This window comes from Myotis davidii, unplaced genomic scaffold (assembly GCF_000327345.1).
Source record: "Myotis davidii unplaced genomic scaffold, ASM32734v1 scaffold449, whole genome shotgun sequence".
NCBI classification, from domain to species: Eukaryota; Metazoa; Chordata; class Mammalia; order Chiroptera; family Vespertilionidae; genus Myotis; species Myotis davidii.
The window spans coordinates 3,218,609-3,233,346 of record NW_006383007.1 but is presented as its reverse complement, the minus strand read 5'-3'; the positions used below and the strand labels follow the sequence as shown (position 1 = coordinate 3,233,346).

The 14,738-nt window shown below is 39.1% G+C and overlaps 1 protein-coding gene across 1 annotated transcript in view; it reads left to right on the top strand.

Moving 5' to 3' along the window:
* PRKG2 (protein kinase, cGMP-dependent, type II) overlaps positions 1–14,738 on the top strand; it is a 79,738-nt gene that overhangs the window by 23,279 nt on the left and 41,721 nt on the right. The window contains exons 5-7 of the mRNA XM_015557674.1: positions 3,920–3,983; positions 12,385–12,462; positions 14,000–14,094. Of these exons, the coding sequence (XP_015413160.1) occupies positions 3,920–3,983; positions 12,385–12,462; positions 14,000–14,094 (237 nt within the window). The remainder of the gene's footprint in view (positions 1–3,919; positions 3,984–12,384; positions 12,463–13,999; positions 14,095–14,738) is intronic.

Here is a 14,738-nt window from a genome sequence, read left to right as displayed (position 1 = left end):
CCATTTTGTGGGTCTGTTGGTTTTACCACAATAATTATTTCACTGTAGCTTCTCTTACTACTAAGCGTTTTCCACATGATACAACCGGAATTATTCCTGTGCAGTAAATGCCACTCTGTATAATATTTAATTCCCATTAGCCTCATGCCCTGACTTTTGATTTATTTCTCCTACTAATTTGCCCTTGTATATATGGAGCCATTGTATGTCATATAGAAAACTGTGCAAAAAAAATCCTAAAATACTCACCTGGGTTGCTCAGTTGACTTTGAAAGATATTCTATAATTTGGAAGAGGATAACAAAAGATAATCTTTCTAATAATGGCTTTGCTTAGAATAATCTTGAAATTAATGTATTTTCCTATTCTTACTTGATTTACTAGAGGCATTTAAAAATATATATATATTTTTTATTTCAGAGAGGAAGGGAGAAGGAGAGAGAGATAGAAACATCAATGATGAGAGAGAACCATTGATCAGCTGCCTCCTACATGTCCCCTACTGGGGATCGAGCCAGCAACCCTGGCCTGTGCCCTGACCAAGAATTGAACCGTGACCACCTGGTTCATAGGTCGACACTCAACCACTGAGCCATGCTGGCTGGGCTACCAGAGACATTTTTTCTCATTTGCATAGCCACACCATCTTCCAGATTACTATATTTGTAGCAAATTAACATGCCAAAATGTTACAGTGCTTGCCATGATGGCATGGATCCTTGAAACGTACTCATTTTGTGAGCTGTTCTATATGCCAAACTATTTGGATAGGTAAACTCATATAGAAGGAAATACTTCTGATTCAGAAAAAGTCAGTTAGACATTAAAAAATGTTTTTGAAAGTGTAAGTTCCTCATTTAAACTATTTTTGCATCTTTTGTGGGAGTTTTGACAGCCTCTGAATCTGCAATGCATACTGTAATGAATTGTTACCTATGATAATTGGTCATTATAATAAAATGTCTGACAGTTTCCAAAAAAAAAAAATACTAAGTTCTTTTTAAGTATGGTGCTTTTGTCTTACATAACTGGCCTGCAGAATCAATGATTTTAGGGCTCTACAGTGCCTCAAGTATAGTGAGGACTCAGTACATATTGAATGAATGCATTGCTGATCAGTAGAACATTACAGGCGTTAAGAATCTTGCTGAGTTACTCTCCCAGAGTCAATAATGACTCCTGGAAGAGAGTCGCAATAATGACAAGTAGGTGCCTTACCTTTATGCCAACCAATGCCTTAGTGTAAGTGACCTCCAAATTCAACAACTGACCAACACAGGTTAGCACTTGGAGTTAATGAACCACACTTATGCAAGGGCAGAAAAGGGGGGAATAAATAAATAAACCAGTGCATGTGGGTTGCACTTGAATATCTAAGACAAAACCTGAACCACTAGGCATAGCAATCCATTCCCTTGGAGTCTAGCATTTCTGGCCTAGTGAAAGGAGCTCAGAGAATTTACTAGTACGTATTCCTTCCTTTTTTATTTTTTCTTTCCTTCCTTTTGTTTTCTTATTCATGCATCCATTCAACAAATACTTATTGCTGAGCCCTAAACATGGTGGATTCAGTGGTGATCAAGATAAACCTGATCTTTGCCTTCATAGAGGGGAGGCAGACAGACAACAGATATCCTCACCCCTCCCCAAAGGTATTGGTTTGCAGGAGAAAATTTTCACTAACATTGTAGATCCCTGTGTGGAGCAGAAGTAGAACTTTCACAATGGGCATGTGTTAACCGATGACATGTTTTCATTACCCTTTTACCTTTTCATCAATAAGGAGACATTAGAGAAATACATTTATTTCATAATACACAGTAAGCTCTTTCTTTTTTCATTTATATATTTTAATTATGAAGTATGGGATGTATATAAAAGATAGACAGTATATATGTAATTTATAAAAAAATAAGAAAATGAGCACCATCAAGCCTCTGTCTGACCCAAGAAGTAGAAAGTTAGTCATGTTGTTATTCTCATGTGCTCCACCATGTCATTTCCTAGCTTCCTACATCCTCCCTTTCCTTAGTGTAGCATATGTTCTGAAGTTTAGTACTAATCATTCCCTTGGAAGTCTTTATTAGTTTCCTATAGCTTGATTTAGCCTATTTTTGAACTTCATAAAAAGGGTGTTATTTTTGCAACTCAATTTTTTACTCAGTACTTTTTTTAAAAATTTCTTTATTGGTTAAGGTATTACAAATGTGTCCTCATCCCCCCATTAACTCCCAACCTTCTCCCCCTCCCCGCCCCACTCATGCTCTCATCCCCCTGTTGTCCGTGTCCATTGGTTAGGCCTATATGCACGCATACAAGTCCTTTGGTTGATCTCTTCCCTTTACCCCCACCCTCCCCTACTTTCCCTCTGGGGATTGATAGTCTGATCGCTGTTTCTCTGTCTTTGGATCTGTCCCTGTTCGTCAGTTTATGTTGTTTTCTGTATTCCACAAATGAGTGAGATCATTTATCTTTCTCTGACTGGCTTATTTCACTTAGCATAATGCTCAATACTTTTTAAAGATATAATTTTATTGATTTCAGTGAGGAAGGGAGAGGGAGAGACAGAAACATCAATGATGAGAGAGAAACACTGATTGTTTGCCTCCTGCATGCCTCCCACTGAGTATTGAGCCCACAACCTGGGCCTGTGCCTTGACCCGGAATCTAACTGTGAATTTCTGGTTCATAGGTATGCCCAACTACTGAGCCACACAGGCCAGGCTACTCAATATTTTTTTCTAAGATTGATCCATTTGATTAGTTCGATAATTACTCCTATAGTAGAGTTCTGATACCTGACTCTACTGCAGTACACTGATCTCCTCTCCTATTGGTGGGTATTCCAGAGTTGGGCAGTTACAAACGATTCTGATGCAAACATTCTTATACAGGTCTCCTGGGCATGTGCCTCTCCCTGCACATGTGCAGGGTAGTCTAGAGCTCTTTTTGAAAAAATCAGATCCAGCTCTGACCGGTTTGGCTCAGTGGATAGAGCGTCGGCCTGCAGACTGAAGGGTCCCAGGTTCGATTCCAGTTAAGGGCATGTACCTTGGTTGCAGGCATATCCCCAGTGGGGGGTGTGCAGGAGGCAGCTGATCGATGTTCCTCTCTCATCGATGTTTCTAACTCTCTATCCCTTTCCCTTCCTCTCTGTAAAAAATCAATAAAATATATTTAAAAAAAGACTTATTTATCTTATAGAAATTTTATCAACAGTTTTGTGTAAAAATGGGTAAAGTAGAGGAGAAATTTCTCTAATAGAGCAATTTAATCATCTTGATTGGTTAATCACACTAGTGGAATTTCTTATTTTTTTAAAAAAAAGCAAGTTTCTGTATTCTATTTCATTTTCTATGTATTATTCTTATTTGTAAAAATGTTTCTATTACATGCCTCTGGCAATCATGAATTTTAAGACAATATAATATAACTAATCAGAGATCATTTTCATGCTAATTCCTACATTCCCTTCCTGGATTTAGTCTTTACCTAATTGCAAGGATTTGGATGAAAATCTGATCCTCCTCTGGAAGCAGAGCTTGTCACGCATGCTAATAAAAGAGACCGAGATATGGAGAAAAAACACATTTTCAGAAGTGATTCGCTTTGAAAACCAAAAGCAAATGTAAAATGTTGTGGGGTTTCCCCTCCCCCCAACCAGACAAAATTTGATTTTTCCCTTTTTAATATCTTATTTTTATTTGCCTGTGATAACTTCCTGTGATTATATGTGTTTATGTAATTTTAAAATATTTGAAATTTAGTTGTTTATCTGTGACATATTTGGAGGTTTACTTTGGAAAAATTAAGGTGCATTTTTAGATGCATATAAAGATTTTTGAATCTACATATAGGTGTAAATTTATATTTAAATTTAGGAAGATGAAGAAATTAATGTCTCTTTTTAATTTTGAAGTGTATCCTTGCTGAAGAACTTACCTGAAGACAAGTTAACCAAGATCATTGACTGCTTGGAAGTGGTAAGAAACTTTAAAGCAAAAAATACATTTTATTAAGAGATTGTATACCTTATTAGCACTATAAGTGAATAAAAAGGAAAAGATGGTGGATCGGCAGTCTGCAGTGACCAGGGGCCATTTTCTATTGTGAAAAACCATGAGGCCCATTGTCACTGAGTTCTGGGGCTGGGATAGCTTTCGGTGACTCTTCTGAAATGTATAAAACATTGGACTTGCATGTGTAAAGTATATTTTAATCTTTTTAGTATATTTTATAAAACTAGTCTGCATGACTCAACCAGCTACCTGCCACGCGTTCAAAATGGTGGCAAACCCAGAGACGTCACTAACAAGTCTGATTTGAAAATTGGGTGACCAGAGTCGATAGATATGGGAGGTGTGCAGCTGTAGACTGCACGGCTTGTGGGAAGGTCCGCTGCTTGCATCTATAGACGCTTACGGTGTACAAAGGGTCAAGAGGCATTTGATTTTCTGCAGTGCACTTCACAACTCCTACAGAGTTTTCATAGTATAAAGGAGTTGGTGGTGCAAATTAGGAAATTGTGCAGAGAAAGAGAGTCCTGGGGCGTTTGGTGATAGCTCCTGAATCAGGCCATGAAGCACTCCATGCTTGCACACTCTAGCCCAGTGATGGCGAACCTATGACACACGTGTCAGAGGTGACACGCGAACTCATTTTTTTGGTTGATTTTTCTTTGTTAAATGGCATTTAAATATATAAAATAAATATCAAAAATATAAGTCTTTGCTTTACTATGGTTGCAAATATCAAGAAATTTCTATATGTGACACGGCACCAGAGTTAAGTTAGGGTTTTTCAAAATGCTGACACGCCGAGCTCAAAAGGTTCGCCATCACTGCTCTAGGCCATGAAAATACGTGAGGAAAAAACTGCACTTAAGAAGCACTTTATCTATTTTAACATCTAGGGGGAAAAACATGGCATGTTGGAATGTGTTCACAAACCCATATTAAGCCTCACCCAGATGGTTGGTTCTAGTCCAAGACTAGCCAAGTCTTTTTGTGACTAATGCTTTTGTGACACGTACCTTGGAATCTAATGTTATGCATTATATGAAAACTTCTTCAGATTTCAGAGCCGAACATTCAAAGCAAATAACCAGGGGTGGGGGTCAATTTCATTGAAACCAAAATGGCTTACCAGGAATTTAAAAGAAGGTTAAGAATAATTAAGGAGTCACACATAGACTCTAAGCTATTATAAAGCTGTTTTCAGTTGGAGACACAAACAAAACCCAACCTGCAAGCCTGGTTGTTGACAGATCCATGCCTCTGTCAATCGCAATACACAGCGTAAACTAATATCTGCCGAGAAGGGAGCACTGATCATTGCATCCTTAAACGTAAGTGACACCAGTAATGTTTCCATTTACGATTCATGGACCCCGTCCAGCAGTTTATCAAGGACAGGCCATGATGACACAGAGCTTGGCCTTATGTCCTCAGGGCATTCAGTTATGAAGTCATTTTCAAGAGGACTGCTTGCCCTGTATCTTTTGGGATTTTCCCAGTGTAACATAACCCAATCACAGATGTTACAAATTAATAATTCATCCTAATTTCTGAGAGTGTTGTGGTGTATTTTTTTTTTTTAAGCTAGGGAGGCCCTATATTTTTTGTTAACCCAGGAAAATCTGGTTTTAATGTAATACTAATAGGGTCGATTCACCAGAGGGGAATTCCATGCTGACAGCAAATATTAAAATTTAGTATCATTAAAAATAAATGGTAAATTAGACATATTTATAGCAGCCACAGGCAATAGTACAGAAAATATAGATGAGGGGGCTCCCATCCAGTCTTAATTAACACACAATTCGAGTTTGAACGTCTCATCTTTTCAAACACCCTAGGAAAGCTTTATTATATGTCAGCATTTGCAGACAGCAGCATGGTTTATAAAGAGCTCTTTATTCATACCTGGCAAACAAATGGGACCCTGTAGCGTGTGAAAATTCTCAAATGTGGAAAGTGATTAACAAGGGAGCCATGGGATCTACGTAGCTCTAAGAAAAGCACATTACTTACCAGCATAGCCACCACGGACGACAGCCGATCACTAAGGCATCGGCATTATGACAGAGTGCCCGCTGAGCTCCAGGACCAGCTGTCCCACAAACTGTCCATAACCTTTGAGAAAGACACGCTGGATCTGGCGTGCTGTTTAGGGGTTGATTTGGGAGTTTTTAAATTTTTGTGCAGGGACCAGGAGGGAAGATCAGGACTTCCCGTCACTGAGCAGTTGATCTGATGTGTTTGTCAAGGCTTGGTTGAACTCCTAAACCAAATGGCCCCGATTGTTCCAGTAGCATCTCTTGCTTCAGCTTAAATTACCCAGAACATTCAGCCCCAGAGGCAGACATTATCTTCAAGCTTCTTGTCATGTTCTGATGGGAAAAGGACAGTGGGAATACTACCAATATACTCACTGCTGTTAATTAACGAACATCATAAAACACGATACAGATGGGGAAAGCAGTGTAACTGTTGATGATAATAAAAATGATAATGAGACTTCTGTACCTGGCGGTTGTGCAGCAGCACGGAAGACAAGAGTGGAAGGAGTTTCTGCTCTCACACATGGGATCAATCCAGGGAGCATGGGACTTGACTGTGGTTGATGGATAAGTCACCTATCTCTTTGTTACAGACCTTTGGTATTTGACCCAGTGACCCTCTGCACTGTGACTCTGACATGCCATCTTTCAGGAAACTGGAGGTGTGGTGGTGGTGGTGGTGGGGGTGGGTATGAGGAATGTCCTAGTCCTTACTCAGATCACCCGCAGTACAGCTTAAAAGACAGACTCTCGGGTACCACCTCACAATGAATCAGAAATTCTGGTGGAGTAAGGGCCCAGAAATCCACATTTTAACTATGCAAGTCTCATGCTTGTTTATTAAAGTTTGAGAAGCACTAGCTTAGAATTATGAATAGAATACATGTATTTAGAGTTGGCCACAATCTGCCTCTTCATTCAGGAATTTTTCATTTTATTTTCTAATCATTTTTTAAAAGGTCTCGTCTTCCTTATAGTTCCTGTTAACACGTGCATGAGCCAGAAGGATTTTCTCACTTTAATGATTACACCCAAGGCCATAAAAAAAGTTGAGAAACTGGATTTTGCCACAGTTTATGATCCAGTTAGTTAAGGTTGGGGCAGCTAGGTAGAAAGTTTACTAGTCCAAGGTCCTGAGATTAGGATTGGTCACTAGCAGCTGTCAGTTCATCGTGGTGGGCATTAGGGTCTTCTCATCTACAAAAGTAAGGTGGTGGGGGGCCACAAATCTACAAGCTCTGTCAGTCTTTTCATTACAGAATTCTATTCAGTTGACTTACCCAAGTCAGAGGGATTTCTATTAGTTTTCATTTTGTAGGCTCTGGTCCCTGGAATTAAGCAATCAGGTCCTAAATTAGGATTGGTAGGGTCCACTGATCTGGTGTATTTGCTTTAAAATATCTCAGGTGTTTTAACTAGTGTCCTTGTGCAAACAAAAAATTCCTGGCAACAACCCGAATAACTGTATACAGTTTCTTAAGCAACCAACTTGGGTGCATAGTCACATGGTGCATGGAGGGTATGTGTGTGTGTCCTACATCTGATTGTATATCATCAATACTACATCCTAGGTTCTAGCCACACCCTAAAGATTCTAAGAAAGTCATAGGCTTGCTTTTTTGTCGTTGTCCTTTATCACCTTGGATTTTTCTTCTAGTTTTATGTATTTTTTTACAGGAGCTTAGGCATTTTGCTAGACTATCACAGAATGAGCATTTTTTTTTAGTGAAAAAAATATTTTTGTCTTTTGCTGTTGCTGCTTGTATAGTTTTCTTCTGACTTTGAGCTCCCAGTCTGCCCTTGAATTATTTCCTTATTTTTTCCTTTTGTCATACACTCTATAGGTGCTCTCTGGATTTCTAGCACCTTCTTTTAAAACATCTTTTTCAGACTATGGGGCTCAGTAGGTCATAAAACCAATTAGAGGAACATGTTTCATATCAGAGTAATGAGTACAAATGCTGTTTTGAATAATATGTTTCAGTTTCATACAAATGTCTCTGTGTGTGTGTGTGTGTGTGTGTGTGTATTTGGGTGTGTGCATATAATGTATTTCTTACTGTAGGTCAGTGTGAAAAATGTTTGAAAACTATTGGTCCATAGGACAAGGTCTATGGCTTCTTGGTCCTCTATAGACCCCTTTCCTACATAACCACAGGACGGTAACCACACTGTTTGCATTTCTCTTTTGGGTCTTAGTGACCACCCTGGCTAGACTGGCTGCTCTCCCCACTTGACAAACACTGGCCAGTCTGGCATCATAGCCAGTACTTACCACTATATATTTTTGGTCTGACCTACATCCACAACCTTTTCTGATCTATGAAGTTACTGTCAACACACTGGGAGGTATTATTTATCTTCCTCCCATGGTTTTTGGTGACAAAGAACCAACCCTGGGAAAATACCACAAGGAAGGTTGCCCCGTAAGGAACAACAAGGCTCTTTCTCAGTGATTCCTTTCAAGCTGCTCCCTTTTCACTAATCAGACTGAGAGGAATTAAGTTGTGGGTCCTCACACACCCAAAAGTCTTGATAATAACTGAAGAACAGCCCAATGGCACTTCAGAGATTCTCCACAGTCCTCTGCTCCGTGGGGGTAACGGTGACCAAGACTGAGATGGGAACAGGAGAGACTGAAGAGCATCCTGAGACCGGCACATTGACCATGACCCCAGCAGTTTTAGTAAAGAGCACTGAACATCAGCTCTGTAATGAAGGTGCCTGGGCTGCAGTGTTGGGTCCCTCCCTTAACCTCCAAGGGTCATAATCATCTCAACTGTACAATCTAGCTGGAACGTAGCAAAGGCTTGCTTTGAAACTAGAATGAGAAAGATTAAAGAATTGGAGTAAGCAAACTGCGATGCCCCAAACTCAAAATATTATTTTCCAACTAAACTAGAAGTTTGTTACTTGCGTGCATACCAGTCCAAGGACAATGATCTCTGTTGGATCTAAAGAGGTATTCAGGAGCCCAAGCTGGGCCATGCCATCATGATTGAGGGAAAAGGATGAAGACACGTGCCTGGAATGGTTCCTGGGCTTTACAGAGGAGGCACAAATCACTTCCGCGTGGATGCTTTTAGCCAGGGGTTAGTCACATGGCCACAGCTGAGGAGTGCAGTTTACTGTGAGAGAGCCTGAGGACCAGCTCACAGCCGCTTTCACAGGAATTAACAGTGATCAGGTGCCTGGCATGTACCCAGTGTGCCACCAGGTGCTTTAGATACAACATCTCACATAGTTTTCAGACAGCATGAGGTGTGGTAAGTAATGAAATCTTAATTTTACAGAGGTGGAAACAGATCCGGAAGAATTAAGTAACAGCTCAGAAAACCATTATCTTCCTCCTTAATATGGCAAACATTGAGTTTTCACTACTCAGTTTCACTACTCAAGTTTCAGATGCTTTTAACACTTCAAAATAAAATCATTCTCTTTAATTGGCTTATTGTGGTAGACAGGAAGGAAGTACCCTCAAAATGTCCAGACCTAGACCCTTGGAATCTGGGAACATGTAATGTTGCATGGTGAAAGGGACTTCGCTGATGTAATTAAGGTTCTGGACCTTTAAATAGGAAGATTACCCTGGATTATCTAGATGGGCCAGATACCATTACATGAGCCCTTAAAGGCAGAGAACTTTCTCTGGCCAGAGTCAGAGAGGTGCAGCAGAAGTGGGAGTCAGGTTTCAGGTGGAAGAATCCCCCGTGCTGTGCTGGTTCTGAATTGTAGGGGCTCTGTGCGAGGACTGGATGGAGAGAGGCCTCTGGGATGGCAGCCAGCATGGATGTGGGGACCTTATCCTGCAACCACAAGGAACTGAATTCTGCCAACAACCTGATTAAGCTTGAAAGCAGACTTTCCCCCGGAGCCTCTAGAAGGGAATACAGCCCTGCTGGCACCATGGTTCAGTCCTTTTTTAAAAAAATGTATCTTTACCGATGGTTCGTGGGCCGTGGATGGAGAAGGCATGCATCACTTCTGTGCAGATGCTTTTAGCCAGGGAGTAATCACATGACCACAGCCAGGAGGCTGAGAAGTACAGCTTACTGTGGAAGACTTTAACTCCCTTCCTCCCCACTCCTGTCCCCTCCCCAGGCCTTCACCCCACTGTTGTCTGTGTCCATTGGTTATGCGTATATGCATTTAAGTTCTTTGATTGATCTCTTCCTGCCACCCCTTTCCCTCTGAGGATCCTCAGTCTCTTACATCCTTCCTTGTCACTGGATATATTTTGTTTGTCAATTTATTTTGTTCATTAGATTTCACATATGAGTGAGATCATATGAAAAGCTTCTGCCCAGCAAAAGAAATGAACATCAAAATGAAAAGGGAACCCACTGAATCGGAGAACACACTTGCCAATGATGTATCTGATAAGGGGTTAATATCCAAAGTATATACAGTACTCATACAACTCCAAAATAAAAGGAAGATAAACAACCCAATCAAAAAATGGGCAGAAGACCTAAAAAGATACTTCTCCAAAAGGGCATACAAATAGCCAAGAGACATATAGAAAAATGCTCAACTTCACTAATCAACAAGAAATGCAAATTAAAACAACAATGAGGTACCACCTCACACCTGTCAGAATGGCTATCAACAAATCAACAAACAACAAGTGCTGGAGAGGATGCAGAGAAAAAGGAACCCTCGTGCACTGCTGGTGGGAATGCAGATGGGTGCAGCCACTGTGGAAAACGGTGTGGAGTTTCCTCAAAAAATTAAACATGGAACTCCCATTTGACCCACTTCTAGGAATATATCCTAAGAAGCCTGAAACACCAATCAGAAAGAGTATATGCACCCCTATGTTCATAGCAGCGTTAGTCAGTAGGTGAGTGGATAAAAAAGCTGTGGTACATTTACACCATGGAATAATATGCAGCAGTAAAAAGAAGAATCTCTTACCCTTTGAGACAGCATGGAGGGACCTGGAGAGTATCATGCTAAGTGAAATAAGTCAGTTGAGTTCAGTCTTCAGAGATACAATGAAGAGAAACCCCATTGAATCACACTGCCTGAATTCTCTGGCACACAGACACAATAAATGGGTGTTGTTTGGTTATTTGTTTCAGCAGCAATAGAAAACTAAGGTGTTTCTCTTTTCTAAATCTTTGAAGGTAAATGTTCTTATTTGAACTTTATGGATTGATGGAAGTGAAATTCACAGCAAAACTGGGATTTGAATCTAGATCTGACTTCAAATACTCCCCCTCCCCCCCCCAAGATGTTATTCTTCCTTCATGAGAGGTTGAAATATGTTGTAAAATGTACATAGTAAATAAAAAGGAATGGTTATGGGTATTAGGAGTGATATTAATTCTGTAACTGTGAATAGGTTTTAAGAGTAAATGACTAAAAAAGATATTGAAATACAGTAGATACAATAGTTTTGTTTGAATTTTAAACAAGAGACAGCTCTTATGTGGTTAATTATGCCTTTTTAAAAAATTAAACAAGCCCATTATGCATGTATAAATGATTAAGTGATCCATTTTAGTTCTGTGACTTTGAAACAAATCATGTTAAAGAAAAGTATGGGTGGACAGTTTAATCCATCTTTAATCTTCTCTAAGAAACCAAATTGCTCTTTTTGTCTGGCAGGTGGATGAATTACTTTTCCCTGCCCAAGAATTCTTTGATTATATGCACATATAGGAGGGAAACAAAGAAATAAGTGACAGTTTGAGATTTCATGAGGATAAACCTACTTTGGAGAACAGAATTTACATGTAAAAGAGTCTAATGTTGGTCTTTTATAATGATGAATCTGTGGAAAGAATTTATATGAAAGAGCTACTTAATGTGCATATAGAATTTTCCCAGCCTTTGCTCTTCAAGGAATTAGAAATGGAGACTGATAGTCCTAATATTCATTGGGGATAATATTTTCAATTTGTTAGATAATCATTTGTTCTTTTTCTAAATGCTAGACCTGGTTTCAGACTGTTACAGGCCACCAAACAGTTTGTATTTAGATGACTTAGGTGAAAGCCACCTGTGTATCAGTGATTATTGTTCTGCTCTCATTTCTCTCCTAATCTGCAGGCTCCATGCCTGAAATTCAGTTCTCCTGGTGACTGTTTTCTGTGAAAGGTAAACATACATGCAGATAATAAGGCAAAAATCTCCTTACTTCTCCACAGTTTATGACTGCAATCTTTTAAAAAATATTTTAGTTACTATAGAAAAAAAGAAAGAAAGAAACAGGTGTGGAATGCTCATTCCAAAGACACTAGAGTTCTATTTCATTTATGTCTTCATTGATACATCTCCCCTGGATCTAACCTGTGCTGTTCCTCTCATCCCAACAGGAATACTATGACAAAGGAGATTACATTATTCGAGAAGGCGAGGAAGGAAGTACCTTTTTCATTTTAGCCAAAGGAACGGTAAATATTAATTATAGCTTAAAGTAAATAAAAAAGTCTCTTTAAATCATTTTGCCACAAATGCAGCTGTGCCCTGCACTGCAATATAAGAAGCCCTCTCCTTTGAATGGGTAAAGGTGTTTTTCTGCTCAGAGTCCTGTGGGGCTCCATCCGAGCACTGGGTTTGGGGGCGCAGGAACTTGCGATGTGTTCCAGCTGAGACAGTAACTTCCTGGTGACCTTGGCAGGTCACTTGATATTTTTGGACCTCATTACATTGTGTATAAAATGACTGGATTATTTCTAAGGTTCCTTCCAGCTATGGATGTGTGATTTTCCATCAGCCGTAGGGGCCAAGATCAGGGCTAGAACAGTTTGCCTGACAAGCAGCAGGTAGTGAACTTGGCAACCGAGGACAGCGATGGTCAGACCTCAAGCTCTAGAACAGTTTGGCTTAGGACTTCAATTCATACACAATAGTTTCAGTTCAATTTAGATGCTGATGAAAATTAGATAGTAATATATACAAGAGGTCTTTTTCTTTACCTAGATATTGAGTGGCTAACATATTGCCAGTTATTCCTATGTTGACTCTTTACAGTGGTCCTAACAGATAAAAATCGTTTGTCAGATTCGGAAGGAAAGAGGAAAATGTTGAGGACCTGTTTCTATAAACTTGGATTTTTACAAATGCTCTTTCTTTCACGGGAAAGGTTCATCATTAGATTCAGGCACTGCCCTTTGTAAATTGGTTTGTGATTGAACTTTGAACTGGGCCCCCTGTGGGAATAAATTAACAAAATAGTTTTAAACCTCAGAAACTCTTCAACACTCAGAACCACTTTTGTCATTTCTCCCCAACCTGGACCCCATGCTTGGAAAGAATTCTGGCTAATAAACAAATTGCATTTTTTTAAAAATGTTTTTTAATTCATGGTGATTTAGATAAATGCTAATTAGAATTTCTAATGAACATGAAGCAACCCTGTTACCATCTTGAATTGGAATAATTCTAATCACAACTAAAGCATATTGTTTTGTTAGGCTCTGCCATGGGGGTTCTTAAACTTGCCGGGAATGTAGATCACAATGACCCATGAAAGTCTGCGGACTCTTCTCCATGTCACATTTTTTGTTCACTTTTAGAGGGTTCACAGGATTCAGCGAGTCAATTATAAACACCTGATTCAGAACTCCTGCTTCTCAGCTTTATTCTTGAGTAAATTGTCAACTATATTTGGCATTTTGAAACAAAGTTCCCATAGGACCATTATTATTTGCTTTGATATCTCTAGGAAGGAGTAACTAGATTCACATAAAATTCTTTTCACTTTGGGAGGTGGGGTTTGAATGGAGACTCTTGCTCCAACAGCGGGTGGAGGAGTATGATTGTGTTAAATCACGGGATTTCTCAGTCCATCGGATTGTCCTAACTATTGCAAGATTATTCCTTGTTCAGTAAAATTTATATAGAGCTGGATGGTCCAGTTGAATAGATAATGTGTTCAGATTCTCCTTTCTTTCTTCTTTCTCTTTTTCATTGTTTGACATAATTTAGGTAAAAGTCACCCAGAGTACAGAGGGCCATGATCAACCACAAGTGATAAAAACACTGCAGAAAGGAGAATACTTTGGAGAAAAAGCTCTTATCAGGTGACTCCATGAATTTGTACAGCATACTATAATAATTATTTCATTGTTTTGTATGTGCAACTACATGTCAAATTGAGCTACCAAAATAATGGCAGCCAGTGTCCAGGAATTAAAAATTATAAAATACTTTTTTTTTGCCTAGGAAATAGGTTAGAAAGTTTTGTTTGCTAGTGAAAACAAGGTTTTCTATTAGAATTTTTAGTTTGAAAAGGAGTCAGAGAAAGAGATTAAAGAAGTCAAAATTATAATTTTCTCTTAAGAATAAGTTTTTATATTTCCTGGGTTTGAAATATTGCTGTTTTCCCCTTTGTAAAAAAAAATTAGAAAATGACTTTACATATTTTGTGTACTTTCTTTATTGATTAAAGTATTACATATGTGTCCTGATCCTCCCCTTACCTCCCACCATTTTGTGTGCTTTTTAATCATCATGACAAAAGTTTTGTATTTGTAAGGATTTTTATTGGCTCATTTTGCAAGTTTTAGAATCAACATCAAATAATGTATTTGGAATTTCCACCTAAACCTCAGGCCTTTGAAGTATGAATTCATTGGGTTGATATAACTTATGGAAGAAATATTTGTAAAGGTTAATCAAGTGCTCAGGGGACACTTTGTACTTCCTAGAACCCAGAAAACAACCT